This window comes from Triturus cristatus, chromosome 4_2 (genome assembly GCF_964204655.1).
Source record: "Triturus cristatus chromosome 4_2, aTriCri1.1, whole genome shotgun sequence".
In the NCBI taxonomy this organism is placed as follows: domain Eukaryota; kingdom Metazoa; phylum Chordata; class Amphibia; order Caudata; family Salamandridae; genus Triturus; species Triturus cristatus.
Window position 1 is genome coordinate 249,837,570 of NC_140586.1, and position 19,865 is coordinate 249,857,434.

General features: G+C 44.0%; 1 protein-coding gene across 2 annotated transcripts in view; it reads right to left on the reverse strand.

Moving 5' to 3' along the window:
- Positions 1-19,865, reverse strand: part of GUCY2C (guanylate cyclase 2C) — a 489,600-nt gene that overhangs the window by 104,273 nt on the left and 365,462 nt on the right. For both annotated transcript variants that reach the window (XM_085601431.1, XM_085601430.1), the window contains 2 exons: positions 17,572-17,718; positions 11,488-11,680 (listed from right to left, as the gene is read on the reverse strand). In XM_085601431.1, the coding sequence (XP_085457557.1) occupies positions 11,488-11,680; positions 17,572-17,718 (340 nt within the window). The remainder of the gene's footprint in view (positions 1-11,487; positions 11,681-17,571; positions 17,719-19,865) is intronic.

Consider the following 19,865-nt stretch of genomic DNA (forward strand, 5'->3'; position numbering starts at 1 on the left):
TGCATACGTTTAAAAGCAGTCACGTAGAGCAAGAGCTGTGATTTGTAGACATTGAGGGGTATATTTACTTGCCCCTTGCACGGCCGTTTTAAAAAACATATCTTTTTATTAATTTGCACCGGACAAATATGACATAATTGAAAACATCCACTTGTCCACAAAGATTGAATTCACAGTGCGTTCAATAAAAACATTTCCCCAACAGTTGCCCCTGCCCCGCTATGCTGCTTTCAATGGTACATAATAAACAGTCAGCTGCCAACCCGGCACATTGTCATCGGGAAGTGGCGATCGAGCCATAAAAAGACTCTAATAGCGTATCTCACACATACCATGCAGCACCTGCACCAGGTAGGCCTGGGTCACACCGAAGATAGGAATGGGTAGTCAGGTAACAGTTTCTGTTCTGTAAAACTCAATTCATTCTCCCAGGTGGACGTCCTCCGACATTCATCCAGAGGCCAGCTCAGACTAAACCAAGAAACCACGTCTGCGTTGGTCACCCCGTTCATGCTCCCTCCCGAGTTTGGCATGTTACGTAAATCAGCTAACATTGCCGCCCATGCAGCCAAATCATCCATTGGTTTTTCATCTCGCCTTACATGCTTCATTCAGACTTCCTCTGCCAATGCCCATTCCGACATATCCCGGTGCCACTCCGAGCATCGCGGGGAGAGGACACCAGCCATCTGATAGCGATACGACTTTTTGCAAGAGACCCAACATCAGGACATTTCTACTTGTTAGTGGGAGTGGGGATCAGGCCCAGCAAAACAATATGAAGTGTAACTTGTATGTACCACCCACTGGACTTATTAAGACTCGTGATTGTATCTTTCCAATGTTGTTCTATGGAGGGACATTGCCTCACTATGTGCAAAAAATCAGCCATGGGGTGTCTACAGCGAGGGCATTCAGCCAGCGGGTGTTGTAAATGTTATGTAGGATTTTTGCGGTTAGATAGGCCTGGTGTGTGGGGTTACATATGATCAGTTTATATCGTGCTTTGAGATGACTGCCTGCACTCCTGCATGTATTTTTTTCCATATCTGATCGGATAATATTTCCCCCAGGGCTGCCTCCCATCTAGCGTGGGCTTTTGTTACAATCTTCGGGAAAATCTATATTAAGGGCCTGACAAGCGCCTTGCGCCGCCATTGCGTCACTTTTTGTGACAAAAAGGCAGTGCAAACCACAAAATCATATTCATGAGGCCATGCAAAGTCAGATTGTGTGGCTTTGTATGGCCTCACACGTATGGAGTAAGGCAACGCAGCGCAGTGCGAATCACTGTGTTGCCTTACTCTGTGCTAGGGAGGTGTTCCATGGGCGTTGTAGTTGGTGTTCCCACGCAACACCCATGGATTTTGACGCATCCCCAGATTTGTAAGACCTTGTAAACCTGGAGATGCGCCAACATCGTATGTCTCCCTAGGGGAGGCCATACGAGGAGAAATATCTTTATTTCTCCTTGTTTTTTCCTCTTTCTTTGTCTGCTGCATTATGCAGCACATTCAGCAGCATGCCTCCTAGGATTGTTTTTGTGCAGGAAGGTGCCTGTTTCTGCACAAAAACAATCCTGCATGCAACGCAGGCACCCTTGCACCAAGGTACAAGAGTGCCTGCATCGGCGCTAGGCTGCCGGAACTGCGCCAGCGCATGGGAAAGGACCAGAATGTATCGTATGCAAAAGATACGGCGCATTCCTTCCCTTTCACTCTGACGCAGGGCAGTGCAGCAAGTCTGCCCTGAACAAAATCCCCATAAATATGCCCCTGAGTGTCAAGATGTCTAACATGAATTATGCAAAGCATTATGCAGCCACCAAAGGAATTTGTAAGAATTTGCTGATGAGAAGATACAGTGTCAGTTGTTGAAATTTCATCTAGATGATAGTCTAATTGAGACATGAGATTTGCTAAGATGTAGTCGTATTTTAGGGTACTGAACTCTTATGAAACATATTTATTTTATGCATATGGGTTTTTAAATCTCCATAGTATATATATATATATTTTTTAATGTGATAGTAAATTTAAAACAATGGTAAATACATGTAATTCTGCATTTTGGGGAAAAAAGTGGAAAGTGGCAATATCTGCATTGTGGGGCAGTATGGACATGCTGGTGTATTGTAGATCCTGGTATATGTTTATAGTGTAAAAAGTGTGGAAATATGGAGAACTAAACATCTGATTAAAAGGGTACCTCGTGACCTCCTTTTTAGTTTGGCAGAACAGGAGCTCTCGACCCGCTCGGCTGTCTGACATCTTTACCCTAGTGACCTGTCCACCAGAGTGCCACCAGTTGGAAGTGGCACTAGAACCCCCCCCCCCCCCCCCCCCCCACTCCACCCCCCACCTATTTAGGGCAGAACTACAGCCACTGATTTTCCATTCCAAGTCTGCCTTGCAAAAGCATACCGGATTAGGGCAGGAAAAAACAAATATGGGTTCCACATGTGGGTAAAAAAACTCCATGCACATCAGGGTCATTGTTTTTTGCTCTCTGAAAAATACTCCAACTTTGAGCGGGGGTTGCAGAGGCCCGTCCCACGTCCCTTTTGTGGCACTTCAGTCTGTTCCTTGAGACACCGCTCTCCAAGGTACTGAAGACAAGTAACTTTTATTCTTAAAATAATCAACAGGTCTTTTTTACCCTGATTAGCCTCACAAAGTACAAACAGTTCTAGCTCTCATCATGTTTAGACTAGACTACGCAGATTGGCCCTGTACAGGAATTCTGGATTATCTACCAGCCTATTAAGGCATCTACAAAATGTACCTGACAGATATTGGTTCGAAAGAAATGGGAACATATTACCTCAGAGCTGATATTTACTTGCTATCAGTGGAAATGAGAATCCAATTCACGGTTTTATACCTTGTGCACAGGACATTGTTCTAAACCAATTCCTCCTTGCTGAGAGAGAAGTTGAAAACTCACTTCTCGGTGAGAAGCTAATGATCTCTTAATTTGAACCTCCTCACTGTCCAAGTGTGCAGGCTAAATCACTCAGGAATTCGACATTTTCCAACTCAAGTATTTGAACACTCTACCCGTGCAACTCCAGACACTGTTAAATCAGTTTAAATTCGGAAAAGTGACAAAAAATAGGGTCTGATTTAGACTTTGGCGAACAGGTACTCCATCACGAACTGGGACGGTATCCTACAAGAGATTATATCATAATGCATGTTTGTCAGGCCTCCTAGCTTTTAGCGATTTCTCGGTTTTTCTGAAAAATTCAGAATGGTGCACAACGCCCACGGATTCCAATTATAGGACCGACTAAAAAATAATTTTTCTGAACAGTGTCCGCTTTTTCCCCCCTTTTTAATGATGCCTGGCTAATGGCAATCTGAACAAAGAACATTAAAACTTGCCTTCGCATGCCTATGTGGATCTGTCCGAAAGAGCACTTTCGCTTTTGCTCCCTGCAGCAAGCAAGTTAGCGCGTCTCAGTGTAACTGTTCCAAGCTTTTCCATATATTGCTGCAATCTTGCCTGCCTAGGATGGGCTTGGTGTTCCCTGCAGGCAGGGGCGTAGTCACCATTGGTTCAGCAGGTGCAGTGGCACCGTGGCCTAGACACCTGAGGGACCATTGAACCATAATAAGTGCAGTAGCGGCTGGTCTGCAGGCGGAGTGGTAAGGTGGGGGACGCAGACGAGGAGGAGACAGGGGAACGGACAACGAAGAATGAATGAATGAATGAATGAAACGGAACTTATAACGCGCAGACTTAGCCCAATGGGCGTCAAGGCGCCTAACATAAAAGCTGACTGGAAAAAACACATGAGAGCTTACTGATATGCCTTTATAAAAAACCAGGTTTTAAGAGCTTTTCTAAACAAGGCCAAAGAGGGAAGCGCCTTAATCTCTAGAGGAAGGCCATTCCAGAGTAGAGGCGCAACGGTGGAGAAAGCTCTGCTCCCCCATCTGGCTTTTTTAGAGCGGGGGACCACAAGCTTGTTAGCGACTGCAGAACGCAAAGACCGGCCAGGGACATATCGTGTAAGTAGAGACCCCAACGCATTTGAGGGGCCAGCCTGCACGGCCCTGTAAGTGAGACAGAGAAGTTTGAAAGAGATTCTGAATCTGACAGGGAGCCAATGCAGGTTCCTCCTGGCCATCGTCGCCGAAGAGTCCCTGGGGAGTCCTAGAACAAATCTAGCGGCAGCGTTCTGTACTACCTGCAGACGTTGTATCAGATATTTATTAGACTCCGCATATAGTGCATTGCAGTAGTCTAATCTGGAGCCCACGAGGGCCGTGACTGTCTGTTTTCGTGCCTGCGGGGACAGATAATGAATAATGCGTTTAAGAATTTTAATAATTCCCCAGCAAGTAGCCACGGTTCTGTTAGTCTGGCTGTTCATGGCAAGTGAGGTGTCAAAAATGACCCCAAGGTTCCTAGCCGTAGAGGAGGGAGTAGGGCAAGTTCCTAGGGAAGGAGGCCACCACTCATTGGACCAGATGTTTTGATCTTTGCCGAACACAAGGACCTCCGTTTTGTCGGCATTAAGCTTTAGGGAGTTAAGCACCATCCACTCAGCCACCATCTGCATACAGGCCCTAAAGTTCGCGGCAGAGACACTCAGAGAATGGTTAAGAGACACCATAATCTGAGTGTCATCTGCATAGGATACAACCTCCATCCCCTGCGATCTAACTAATCTTGCAAGGGGGGCCACGTACAGATTAAATAGGGTAGGGCTCAAGGCCGAGCCCTGGGGCACTCCACATTGCAAAGATTTGGGAGGGGAGAGGTAATCCCCCAGCAGAACTCTTTGCTCTCTCTGGTGCAGGAAGGAGTCCAAAAGGCTGAGAGCCTGTCCTGCGACCCCTGCCTCTCTCAACCGAGATGTAAGGGTGGAGGGAGACAGGGTATCGAATGCTGCAGTCAGATCCAGCAAAACAAGAATCGTAGACTGACCCAGATCAACTTTACGCCGGATGTTATCCACTACCATAGTCAGAGCAGATTCGGTACTGTGAAGTTTCCTGAAACCATGCTGTGAACTATCTAAGAACCCAGAGGAATCAAGGAAAGCAGAAAGGTGAAAGTTTAAATGGGCTTCAAGCATCTTTGCAGGAGCAGGCAAGAGGGAGATGGGCCTAAAATTCTTCATCACTCCCGGATCCAAGGAGGATTTCTTTAAGAGGGGTCTCACTATGGCCTTTTTCCAGACCACTGGAAAGCTGCCCTGAGTCAAGGCCGCGTTCATGACTGCCAGTAGTGGAGGCAGAAGTGATTCCCGACAGTCCTTAAGAACTTTCAACGGGCAAGGATCGGCCGGGGAGGCTGACTTAATCCGATCCAACAGTAGGTTGAGATCCTCGAGAGAGAGAGGCGGAAAGTAGGAAAGAGAGATGAGTGGATCTTTCCCCCAGCATTCCGAGACCTTAATGTTATTCAGAGAATGCTCATTCAGCAACTTCTTCTGATTGTCAAGGGCCGAGTGAATATCCGAGATTTTATTATAGAAAAAATCGGAAAGATTGTTGCAGAGCTCCTGCGAAGCCACCACAGGGTCAGGGGTCTGAAGCGAGCACAATGAGTCCACAATCTTAAAAAGCTCCTTAGATGAAGGAAGCGCCATTGTCAACTTGGCAAAATATTCCTGCTTCTCCTTGGTAACTTGAGATTTATATTCGCGCAGTGTCCGTTTGTGATCATCTCTGTCAGAAGGCGCCCATGACTTACGCCATTTCCGCTCCTTAGTCCTGCAGGATTGTCTTAAGAGTCTAAGTGGCTCCGTAAACCATGGTGCAGATGGTTTCCGCCGCGCGACATAGCGTAGAGAGGCGGGAGCTAGCGTATCAACCGCAACGGTGATAGAGTTAACCAGCTCCTGAGCGGCCCCATCCGCATCTCTTGAGCCGGAAATACCACAGTCTTTTAGGAAAGGAACAAGGGCATAATTATTAATATTCCTATAACCTCTTTTCAAAGTTTTATTGCAAGGCGCGGCAGCGAGAAGATCCTTAGTGGCGCATAAAAAACCTAAGGGAACCGCAAAGTGGTCCGACCAGACCAAGGGGAGGGGGGAGCCAACAGAGAGTCTGGGATCATTGGTAAACACCCCGTCCAAGGTGTGGCCAGCCCTGTGCGTCGGATGTTTTACACGCTGAATAAACTCGCAAGCTTCCAGCGCATCAATGAGCTGGGCAGAATCCCTGGAAACCACATCATCTAAATGAAAGTTGAAATCCCCCAGAATAGAAAAATGAGGTTTATCAAAGTAAGGTTCCAGGATACGGAACAGCTCAGAGCAGAAGCTGGTTCTAGGGCCCGGTGGTCTATAGACCAGGATACCCGTAAAGGACTCTGTCGGAGAGCAAGTTATACAGAAGTATAAGGCCTCGAATGCGTCTTCAGGGTCAGACAGTGTTTTAGTGGAGCACAGGAGTGGGGCCCTACAAATAATTGCCAACCCCCCCCCTCTCCGACCCACTCTATCCAGTCTATGTAGGGTATAGCCCTCTGGGATTGCCAACACCAGATCATGGCCCGACGAGGCAGATGCCCAAGTTTCAGTTACGAATACCCAGTCGGGTTGCCTGTCATTGACAAACTCGTGGAAGGCGATGTAAAAAAATAGGGAAAAAAGTACTTCCTGACGCTCTTCTGATCCGTGTCCTTGCTGCAGCACACAGGCTCCCAGTGTCCCATGCGGCCAATCATAATGCTGCACTCATGCTTGAAAGCATCTGCAGGATTGGCCTGGGCGCCATAAATTTGCACTCCAGAGAGACTGGGAGCCTGTGCTTTGTTGTCTGCAAACAAGCAATGAAGCCGGGTTGGAAACAGCTCAAGGCGCATGTCGGTTTGGCCGGCCCGAGACGGCTGGGCAAACTGACATGTGCAATGATAGCCGTGCCCACCACTCCCTCGCGAACTCCACCAAGACTCGCCAGCCTTTAGAACCTGGGAAATAAAACAATAAACCCCTTTTATTATCGTTTTATTTGACAAGTTTTGAGGCTGGTGGTGGGGGGGGGGGGGGGGGGATGGGGGCGCCACTAGTTAAGTGCTGTATTTTAATACACCAACAGCACTTAAAGGGGCCATTTTTCATGCCTGCACCAGGGCCCATGGCATCCTTGCTATGCTACTGCCTGCAGGTATGTTTACTTGCCTGATAGGTAAGACATGGACTCCCTCCAGTCCTCCTTCCTGCTAAATTATCAGTCCTTCTTGTTGGAGCAGTTTGCTGACTTGGGAGTTGTGGTCAAAATGTGTAAAACAAGTAGGAGAGCTGTGATCTCCAGGACAATGAGGTGGGGTCAGATACTTAGCTAAAACAATCAAAATATTCGGGAACTATTTTATTGACCTTTCACCAACAGATAGCTGCGCCATAAATAACAAATAAATGCACGTTACACTTAACTGTGGCAAGCACATTGTTTCTGCTAGGAAAGCTCAGTTTGTTAATGCAATCACTTGAGACTTTTGAGTGTGTATCCATGGGGTCTCTGATGTAAATCCTGGTTGGTGTTTTGGAGAATTTGTAACGTGTATTTTTAGTGTTCTGAGGGCCCAGCTTGTGACAGAGAGCACTTTGAATATGTACGTCAGGTGTGTCAACAGTATATTACACACAGTAGAAGGTGCTCTGTCACAATTTTAAAAAAATGCATTGCATACAGTGTGAGACAGAATGCTATAATATAGACTGTCACAAAATGTGCAGAAAGATTCAGACCCAGACTTATCAAAATTTGTCGCAGCACCAAGCAGATCGACAACTTCATGTGCTGCGTAAAGTGAAGAGGGCAGGAATGCGCTATGTCTATCAAGATAGGGTGCATTCCTGCTTTCTCCTTGTGCTGGCGCATTTGTGGCGCCCTAGTTCCAACGCAGACACCCTTACGCCATGGTGCTAGAGTTCCTCTGTTGCAGGGAGGTTTGTTTTTTTGCACCTTCCTGCACAAAAACAATCCTTAGTTTTTTTGTTCTTTCTAAATGTTCTACAAACTGCAGCACACTTCGAAAGAGGAAACAACGAGGAAAATAAAGATATTTCCCCTTGTTGTGCCTTTATTGGGAAGGCGTACAATTTGGACACATTCTCACATTTACTAGTCTTGGTAAATCTGGGAATGCACCAAAATACGTAGGTGGATGCTCCACCTATGTAACGCTTACCCGCGCAGTCTAAAGCAAGGCAACGACTTGCGCTGCCTTGTGTTACTCCAGATTTAGCAAGACACGCATGGCCACGCAAGGTGGCATACAAGGCTTGCTAAATCTGATTTAAGGATTGCGTTGCCCTTGCGTCTCTTTGCGAAACGCAAGAGCAACGCAATCCTATGACAAATTTGTCCCTCAGTGTTTAAGTGCTTAGAGTGCAATCAAAAGTTACATTGCAGGTGATAGAAGAGGATGGCGCTGGTAGAGGTGCGTGACAACAGCAGAGGGTGATGGCATAGAAAGGACACAGTGATGGAAAGGGAGAAGACGGGCATGGCAGGAGAGTGGGGATGTTGGCAAAACATGGAGGGCAAAGGAAGGTAATGGCGTGAGGGTGGTGGCAGAGGATGTGAATATGAAAGGAGATTGTTGGCAGGATAGGTTAATGCAGGAGACTATGATGTGTTGTGGGCTTCAAACTATGATAAACCAAGGGCTATCACTAAAATTACATAATGTAAAATTGCAGCAAAAAAACCCAACTTTGCTGCAAAACTTCAATTTTAATGCTGCACAATTTCCATTTTAGTGCTGCATAATTATCTGGAGTCTGGTTTGTGCCAGAGTACACTAAATCAGACCCATAGTTTAGTTAGAAGCTAAAACTGATGATTAAACTACATAAGTTGTCCTATAGTTGCAAAGAAGGCCATGTGAGCGGCGCATAGGCACTCCACCAAAGAATCAGCATAGCATCATTCCAGTGGGTTTTCAGTAGCGCCAACAGTCCGCAGGAGTAAGGAAGGTGAAATGCGCATTTATACATTATTATTCCTAAGCATTGTTTCTTAAGACAGTCAACCTTTTTCTACGTGCAGAAAATATTTCCTGTACACCATCTAAAATATGGGTTACATGCTGAACATTTCTCGCCTTCCTTGCACAGTTACTCAATTTTTAGGAGTAAAGTTGCTTGTGCAAATGGGGTTGTAAAAGCCATCAGGAATGTGTATGAATACCCAAATTACGCTCTTGTCATTTTCCTTTCAAATTTCCTGCTGTCTCTTCTCCCAGAACGCCCATGTTCCCTCCCTTCTACCAATCATTTCACATTTAAATTATCCACCGATTTTGAGGGCTTGCCACAGTTGTACATGGAAATTGTGGTCAGACAATTCCACAAATTCTCATTCTGTCACTCGGTAATTAGGATTCAGCACTCGTCCAAGCACACTGGCCTCCACTAAACCCAGTGTTTTATTCTTCCTGACGACTATTAAGAATTGTGAATGGTTTTAAGCCCATTGAAGAAAATGGAGTGCTCCCTGCTTCTACAGGCTGGTAAAAGCCCGCAGAGCAACATTCCAATATTTTACAAAGGCCTCTCGGAGCTCAAGGGGAATTAAATCCCCTCGAGCTTCGAGAGGCCTTTGTTTTATTTGTTAGCACATTCTGACCTCTAGTGGCAGAATGTTCTAATAGCCTTATTGCCCTTCGTAGCAGGGCTATATCAGATATTAAAGTCCCTTCGGCTCGGGCCTTTAACGCGGGAGCGGGCCTTTAATAGCCGGTATAGCCCGCTACGGCGGGCTATAAGGCTATATTCACATAGGCATTCATACATTTACCACAATAGACTTACACCCACGTTTGGAGTAGCTTTACATTTGTTTAATTTTCAAAGGATTCTAGGACAACATTTTGGAAAGCTCCAACAGTTTCAACTTTTCAGCAGGATTTACATGCATAAGCATTTACGCAAGTTGAAGATTTTTTTACCAATATGATTTTGTTTCGCTGGGGAGAAACCCCTTCACCTATACCTCCAACAATTACTGGGTGCTCCAGCTCCATTCCAATCATGTGTGCGGAGTTACCTCTACCCTTGCTATATGGAAAGCCCCAAGACATATACAGTTGTAAAGAATGTTTTAATAGTCCTATTATTAATGAAACCGTCATCTTGTGATATTTATATGAGTGATGTTTTATTAGATATTTCAAAGGGTAGTGTTAACATTTTAATCTGTTTATTCCATTTATTTATTGTTTGACTTTTTATCAAATTAATAAAAAAAATCTGATAGTGCACCATATCAAGCGTGGAAATGTGCCATGAAAAATTATGTAAATCCTCCAAAACGCACGTTTTTTTTGAGTTTGCCAATTTTGACTGGCATTCCCTTCTTGGAAGGACCTTTAAGGGCCTCTAGAAAACACATTGGGGCATTTTACAATATTTTTGTGTAGGGCAGCGCTGCCAGCCTTCTTGTTGCGCTGCCCTACGCCAAAAGTAAAGGGCAGGAATGAGTCATATCTACAAGACATGGCACATTCCTGTCCTTTCTGCCAGAACCGGCAGACAAACTGCAGCCGAGCGCCAATGCAGGCTCCCTTGCACCATGGTGCAAGCGTGTCTGTATTGTTGGCATGATTGTTTTTGTGCTGGAAGCGACACTTTTCCTACACAAAAACAATGAAAGGAGGCGTTTCCCTCATTCTGTGTGCGCTGCATTTCTCCTCGTTATGTCTGCTTTGGGTAGGCGTTAGTTCTGGCACTGTCCCAGGTTTACGCTATGTTGTAAATCTGGGGCTGTGTCTATTACTTTAAAATGTATTCTACACAGAGAGAGGCTGAAGCTCAGCAGCTCTTTTAACCAGACCTGGCAAAGCCAATATCTGGTTAAAAAGGTTGAGTTACTGGCTTTACTCATGCTTGTTGGCACTGTCATGACAATGCCCGCGTCAAAGCACTAGCACATACCGGCAATTTTGGAATGGGTTTTCAGTTTAAGTATTCAGCACTTCTAAACACCCGGAATGCCAAATACCAAGCTGCCTCTCTTCCACCACCCCACAGTTACTCTCTCCTAATCTCACACTTGCAGGTTCTTTTTTTATCCCTGTCTTTTCTCTTTGTCACTGTTTACTACCTTTTCTTCCTCCTTTTTCACCTTTTTCTGCCTCTCTCTCAGTCAATGTATAATGATGAAAAATAAGTCCCAGTACCAAAAATGAATGTCCGTGCCCACCACCAGCAACCACCATCACAAACTAAGCACTGCACTAATATTCAGATAGGCAGAGCATACCATCCAGGACCTTACTCATGCAATATATTAACAACAAACAATCACTGAGAGGAGCTGTGCTCACGTCTGTGTAATGAGAGGCAAAAAGCTCACACCAGTGCCAGGTCAGGGTGATCCACTTTGGCTCCAGACACAACTTTAGTGACTTCGAACGAACAAAGCTGAAATAATACTTTCAGGTCTTTTTGAGACACTCACAAACACATACATGCACACTGAAAAACACAAACATCCCCCCTAATGCTTGCTTTACCTTGTACACGTCATGGTGATCCAAGATGTAATCAAAGTTTTTGTAAACGCCGTTGAGCATGTCCACCACTTCCATGGGCATGCTGTACTTGCAGATAGTGGTGAAGCCCACGATGTCGCTGAAGTAAATGGTGACTTCCTCAAAAAGCTCAGGTTCCACTCTTCCCGTCTCCTTCAGAGACTTCACCACTGGCCTTCAGATTGCAAAACACAAACAGTCTTTAAGTGTGATGAGGTCCAATATGCAAAAGCAGTTTAAGAAAGCAAAGATGGGTCAAAACTCAGAAAATGGAATCAGGAAAATATTGCCAGCAGAGAAGAACAATGCAGAATATAATGCTGAACTATTTACAGAGGGCAAGCAGAGCACTTGAACAGGACCTATGAGGGCTAATGATTACTACGTAGATCAAATAACTCATGGTTGTGACATGAATTCTTCCACAGGATGAAGATTACCACACAATGTGACTGGATACTCTTCTACATAGTGCACCTTTATAAAACAAAAATGAAACAAAACATGAATCGCCTGTAGGCACTGAGGGCTTCCTTTACATTGAGGCTGTGCCACCGGAGCATCACTTTTTGCAGTACTTCGGTGGCGCAGGGGCCTGCTCCATATTTACTAGGCAGCACTAATCTACTTTGCTTGGCTTAATACAGCCTTATAAATATCGCTCCATTCAACACAGTTTTCTGCATTAAAGGGGCATGCAATGGGTGTTGCTTTGGGCATTCCCAGCCACATCCATGGCTTTTTGACACTGCCCCAAATTGACAAGGAATCATAACTCTGAAGCTGCCCCAAAAACATACGCCTCCCCAGGGAAGGTGTAAAGGAGGCACAACATGGAGAAATAACTTTATTTCTCCTCGTTTTTTACTATTTCTATGTGTGCTGCATTCTGCAGCACACATAGAAAGAGGAAAAAGCCTCTTGTGATTGTTTTTGTGCACAAAACAATCATCCCTGCATTGCAGGCACCCTTGCACCATGGTGCAAAGGAGCCTGCGTTGGTGCATGGCAGCCCATTGTGCGCCAGTGCAGGGTAATAGAAAATGTAGAAAAAAAGAAATTGGCATGGAGGAAATGATATCTCTGTCCACTAAATCATAGGGAACATCATATTACCCTATCAATAGTATACAGTCCTATTGTTATTCATGAGAACCTCATTCAAAAAACTGTACACATACCACAAAGACATTTTCTAAAAAAATGTATCATTGTTTTTGTTTTTCTTTTAAAACGTACAAACATTTATATACAAAAACATTTACATAACAAACAAACACAAACCAAATTCATTAGTTACCTATACCCACTTGATTGAAAAATAATCAGTGTTTACAGACTAAATCAAGGCAATCCACTGTAAGGTAGTCCTCTATGCACACGAGGTTACTACACCTCTAAAGACCTAATTTCAAGTGTGCTTAAACCATAAGAAATATTATTGATTCCAGGCAGACTCCTCTCATCAAAAACTGTAGACGCGGACACGTTTCGACCCTCACTTTCATCTGGGCCTCCTCAGGGCAAGGGTAAGGGAACCAACCTAAATAAATCTAAAAATATAACATTTGTACAAAAAACAGGGTCACTGTCCCTATAGTCACGCATGGCATGCTGGGCACAAATTGTGCGGGGAGACATCTCACCAAAAAGGTAGAGATGAACAACACCTCAACCACTAGGTGACCAACCTAAGTGACTACAAAGTATACCACTTCCAACGGGCCCACGTGCACCAGGGTCAAAAAGAGACAGAGTAATCTATGTGTCACAGGTGTGTGAAAATAGGAAAAAATGTATATGTCACACATAATGCACTCACGTGAAGCAAACAATGATTAATAACTGTAAGCTTCTTGGCAACTTAATCGGTCCTTTAGCAACTTCCAATGGACCAAACCACTGGTTCCATCACCTATAAGTGGCAGTAAAAACATGTCGCCGATAGATATCATATCCCAATGTGGTACCGCCTACTACACAGAGTTGTACAACCAATAATGTCCCTACACACCTTTAAATGGTGGTAACGGGCAGTCTGTTGTTTTATGTAGTATTATCACTAGTCACGTGTTGTATTATGCACGCGGGAATTTTCCTCACTAAAAAAGTGAAAGAGTTGCCTCAGTGTTAACTATCACAAGCGCTAATAGATGAGCTTGCATAGAACTACACATGCTCGTACGCTTACCTCTATTTGTTGCCCCGGTTTGAAATGCCAAATGCGGCACGCTTATTCCTGGCAATGATACACTTTGTTAGTGCCAAGCCTTCCTCACTACGGACACAGTAAAAGATAGAAAAAATTGCCTCAGTCACCGTACTAATACGCTCGTACTCCTTGCTCGCATAAATATAAAGCTGTTCTGCTCTCACCTATACTCGCTGCCATCAATCAGAGCGGTACCATTAACCTTCGGTCCATGCTCAAAACAAATCAGCCAGAACTTCAAAAGAAATTCCAGCTTGTTTGAATTTCATGGGAAGACCCAGCGACCCACGTGATCGTGACGTAGTCAGAAACGTAAACAAAGACAAAGGACTATTCACTGAGTAACTGGTGTCCTAGAGACTGCGTGTTGCCTACTGCACGAAAGTGAACGCAGAACAACAATCAAAAACAACAGATCAACTCCCTGCGATACAGTAGTTGGTCCAAATAAACCCATCTATGAGCGAAATTCTATAAACTATAAACGGGGACATCTCTCCAATTCATGTATCCAGCATACCCAGCGTGGAAAAATGGACTCACAATCTGCTTGTTAGTCCATCTTCATACAAACAAAAGTATGTATATCAATAATACAAAGATTTATAATTGCGATGTGCATACAAAATGTCAAATAATAAAATAAACAATCAATCAGTGTGTGTCATAAAGATTACCCGGTTAAATACATATGTACATTGAATACACCTCAAACTCTCTCCCAGGTACCCATATTAACTATGGAATCAATTGTTATCAACAATATCTGTTAGTACAGATGCCCGTTACTTAAATCAATGCCCAAATTTCATCACAGTCATTCAGACCATTTGTTGCTGTGTGATATTTTTCAATCATACGAGCCTCAAGTCAGTTGAGGTTTGTCTGTAGACTTGTTTTATTCCGTGATTTCACCACCAACAAAACAGACCGACTAATATCGTTCTCATTATGATTACATTCTGCAAAGTGTTGCACCAACGGCGACCCCTGTGTCCTACAGCGAATTCGAGATTTATGTTGTAGCAACCCCATTTTGACTGCTTGTGTGGTCTGCCCGATGTAAACCTTACCACACGGGCATGTCAAAGAATACACAACATTTTTCGTGTTGCAATTTGAAAAGCTGTATTGGATATGTTTTTTATTATTCAACATGACAACATGACAAATTTTGAGTCATTAGTATGTGGACAGGCAGCACAGTTATTGCACCTAAAGTGTCCCACGACAGGTGGAAGACCGAACATACTTCTAAAATCTTTCTTTGGTTGTTGTGTGCGTGAAGCCTTCACTAGTTGGCATAGGTTTTTTCCTTTACGGAACGAAAAGAGGAGCTTTGGGATATTCAAATGTTTTACCAACCTCCAGTTCCGCAAAATGATTTGCTTCACTTTAATTTGCCTTTGGGTTATATGTAAGAACACATGTCATTTGGTTAGACTCCTGTTTGTTCCTTGGAGTCAATATATTTTCTCGTGGGGTAAACCTTGCTTGTTTAAGTGCTGCTCTAACCAGCTTCCTAGGGTAGCCTCTGTCACATAACTTTTGTTGTGAAATCTCTATGTTGAAGTAATCAATTTTATTAGAACAATTTCGCTGAATTCTTAAAAACTGCCGGTATGGCAAGTTTTTCTTAAGAGTTCTAGGGTGTCCACTGATAAATTGCAACAAAGTGTTGCGATCAGTGGGCTTGGTGTAAAGGCTTACCTCTAGGCTCCCATTGTTGTTAATTATCCATACATCTAAAAAGTTTATTTTGGTTTCACTCGAGGATATGGAAAACTTAAGATCTTGCCAACGTGAATTTAGCCAGATATGAAATTGTTCAAGGGATTCCTGATTCCCAGTCCATAGCATAAAAATGTTGTTAATAAATCGCACCCACCGTGTGATGTGCGATTTAAAGGGGGTGGCGTCATGAAAAATATGTTGTGTCTCAAAACAATCCATCACCAAATTGGCAATTTCCGGGGCGAAGCAACACCCCATTGCCACGCCTTTTACCTTTAAATACAGGTCTTCTTTAAAAAGTTGTTTTTGAGGGATATCCTAGCTAGAGCTGCAATAAAATCAGTGGGCAGCATATGTGGTCTAGGTCTTTTGTCTAAGACCATACTCAGGACAACAAGCGCCTCCTCTTGAGGAATATTGGTGTAAAAACTTTCAATATTGAATGTGACCAACAACTCTTGATCACTATCAAACATTGAATTCTCGATTTTCGAGATCAAGTCCATTGTGTCCCTAATATATTCCTTAGTCTGGGCTACAAAGGGCTTTAACAAAAAATCAATGTATTTCGCCAAAGGCTCCAACAATGACCCACATGCTAAAATAATCGGAGGTTGGAGGTTGTTGTGCATTTCTTGTACTTTGGGCAGCACGTAGATGTTAGGTATTTTCTGTGAAGTAGTATTAAGATAATCATATTCTTTTTTGCAAATATAACCCTCATCTTAAGCCTGTGTTGTAAGATGTAAAATTTGGGCTTTAAGGCGTGATGTAGGATTATCAATGATGGGACGATAGTGTTCTTGATTATTTAACTGATTCACTATCACTTTGTTGTAATCATCACTGTCCCACAGGACAATACTCCCACCCTTATCAGCTGGTTTAATAACTGTAAGGGGGATTTCAGCCAGATTTTTTAGTGCAATTTGTTCTTCTTTGGAAAAGTTGGATTTAAAGAAGAATCTTTTTTCATTAAGATCATCAATTTCCCTTAATATTTGATCTTCAAAAAAGAGAATTTCATCAGGCAAGGAAGCAAGGAAGACAGACCTTTGTGCAATACCTGTCGTTTCACATCTGTCAACAGATGTTTTGAAAGATTTTATATGAGCATCAGGTCATTATTGGTGTTTATACTTTCATTAGAATCCTGTACTATCGCCTGTATACTCTCCGTCGTGTCCTGAACAACCCTTGCTCCTGATTCTGAGCTGGGGCTCTCCATTCCCCTCTGAATCCCCTTCCCCTGTTTCCTCTGTCTAAAAAAACGGAGGGGCCCTAGCGTATAGATAATAGGGCTGGTAGGGTTGGTAGTAGGATCCAGATCCCTGGTCTGAATCTGAGGAGGGATCCGAAAAAGTTAATGAATTTTCTACGCGATCTCCCCCAATACTGAGGATTCAGGGTACAGGACAGGTATGCGCCATAACTGATAGATACGGCACATTCCTGCCTTTTTCCTTTGCCATAAAGTAGTGCAGGAGGAAGGCTTGGGACGCTGTACTATGGCAAAATCTTGTGAATAAGGCCCTAAGAAAGTAAATGTGCTGTACTTTCCTCACTGGCAGGTCGATACTTTCAGCTATGTCTCCAACGTACTCCACACAAGTGTTTTACCACTGATTATCCCACTGAAGCAGTAGTCAATTTGCGCCTGGAATTGTATGTAGTGGAAACACCGCTTTTCTTTTGGGCTCAGGAACTTATTTTTCATCTTCAGACATTGGTCCGGGACAAGCAAGAGGAAGGCAGAAAAGAGCGACAGAAGTAGGAATAGAACGATCAGTAAAAGTGACAAAGGGAGAAAGCAGTGATCAAAAACAGCCATCAAGAGTGGTATAAAGAGACAGGAAGTGTAGCATTGTGGTAGATTAAGATTGGGGTTTAATCAAGGCTCGGCAGCGTTGCTATTAGGCAGCCTCGAGCAGCACTGGTGGTTGGTTCCTGAGAAAAATGTATAGCTCCTGCACCAATTTATTTACAAATTAGGCCCTGACTGATGGCAAGTGGAAAAAAAACTCTATGAACTCAGTGGGAGCAGACAAAGGTAATATATTGGGTGAAAGCCCCTGGTTAGGATGGATGCCGTATATCTTATGATAGACAGTTGAACCTACCCCGGAAGCAGCATGAAGTTCAGTCTGTCGGCGCGGTCCCTCTCTGCCTTGAACAGCTTAGTCCGCTCCTCCACCAGGTGCTCCAGGTTCCTGGAGTAGAGCTGCAGTCGTCTTATCAGGGTGTCCATGTAGCTCTCATTAGTTTGACTGTGGAGGTTACAGCAGGTGTGAGATTAGTTGGTAGCAAAGAGCACATGTAGGAGGTGCATTGGCCTAGTTACTGATGTGTACCGCAAGTGGGCAAAACCACTATGATACTCTCCTGGGTAAAGCAAATCTGAGATACAACACCTGTCAGCAACTCACCACAGAAAACCTCCATGCAAAAGCATGACCAGTGAGTGGCAAATATGTGCCATTATGCATTAACAAAGATAAGGTTGTTGGAGTTTTCTTGAGTTATACAACAGTGAAAAACGTATTGAAAATGATGAGTTACCTTCCAAACTGATCCATGGATTTTTCACTGCAGGATGGATACCAACGCATTCTGTGTGAACGTATTTGTCCTGTTGTGAAATTACCAAGCTATTTTGTACTTCCCCCATTGCCTTTCTCGCTGCTGATTAGTGCTCTTCAATGTGGTTGTGGAAAAACAGTGTGGGGCATATTTACGAGGGCCTTGTGTCATGCTTGCACCACGCAACATTGTACATGCACGACACAACGCTCCAAGTCACATTTATGAAGCCACGCAAAGCCATTATGAGGGGCTTTGAATGACTTCTTAAATATGGAATAATGCAACGAAGTGCAAATCGCTGTGTTGCATTACTCTGTGCTAGGGATGCGTTCCATGGGCGCTGTGGTGGGTGTTCCCATACAAATCGCATGGTTTTTGACACATTCCCAGAGTTACCAAACCTTGTAAACCTGGGAATGCGCCAAAGGTATAGGCCTCCCCAGGTGAGGCGTGACAGAGAGAAATATCTTTATTTCTCCTCATGTTTTCCTCTTTTTATGTGTGCTGCATTCTGTATGGACAGTAAGGACAATAATATCACTAAGAGAAAGTTACCATTCCTGACCTGAAAAAGATTCCCTTAACATAGAAACATTGTCTTACCCCACTCACATGTGCAACAGGTCAAACTACAACTTGAGTGATTTTGCTATCTCCAGGGATTTGAAAGCACTGACCTACTGAAAAAGCGAAGCAACATCTTTGGCCTCACTGTAAGCAAACTAAATCGATCAGTAGGGCCTAGATACAAGATCCCCAGATGAAGGGGTGTGTATTCCACACCCTGGAGTTAATCAGGGGTCCTATTGGGTACATGGTGCAGAATCTACGGGATACTGGCTTGAACCCTGGTCCTCCCCTAACTAATGAAGAATGAACTACTATACTGAAGATAGCTGGTAGTAAAGATCCTTCTCGTTATTTATCTCACAGAGTAGCAAAGTGTCTGCACTGGCTGTGGATGCCAAAAATGTTTAGGCAAACACAGGCTGGAGTAGTCATGTAGATATCTACAATGACCCCTTTACCTCTCTCTACTTGTTAGGGGAGGGAGAGTCTGTCTACATAGGATGTCATGATACAGCATCAGACTTGATGTAGGGGATCAGTTTACAAGGGACGTTGTGGCAACAATAAAAACCTCAATTTTAAAGAAGGAGGTGACTTCATCCGGAGGCTGTGAATCCATTGATGCTTTAATATAGGATGATATATCTGCAAGAGAGACTGTGACATCATTGCTGTCTTTATGTAGGAAGTGACATCTGCATGGGAAGTCACTGGACCACTACTTCGAGGGCAGGGAATGGTTGTTTGTATGGCAAGGTCATCAGACCACTGCTGACTTGGAATAGATGTCTGCATGAGAAGCTGTGGCACCCCTACTGCCTTGAAAGAGAAGGATTTACCGATATGAGAGGGATTACACTCACAGTATTTGAATAGGAAGACATGTCTGCATTGGATGCTATGGCATTACTATTGCCTTTGCAAAGGAGGAAATGTCTACATGAGAAGCCGGTATACCCACGGCATCCTGTGCAGAGGACAGCATGGCTGAAAGGGAGGCCTTTGCACTTATGTAGTCTCCACTTGGGACATTTAGATGGCATGGGTTGCAAAGACCCACTGCAGCCCTGGTACAGGAAGTTCGTCCTGAAAAATCGGTCATGATGACACTGTTCCTCCAGCTTAGGAGATAGCTGCATTGAAGACTGTGACACTACAACACCATGGATGGCAAGTCGTCTGAATGAGAGAATCTTGACAATGATGTCACCTCAGCTTAGGAGGGCGTATCAGCATGGCAGTCTCATGGCACCACTGCAAC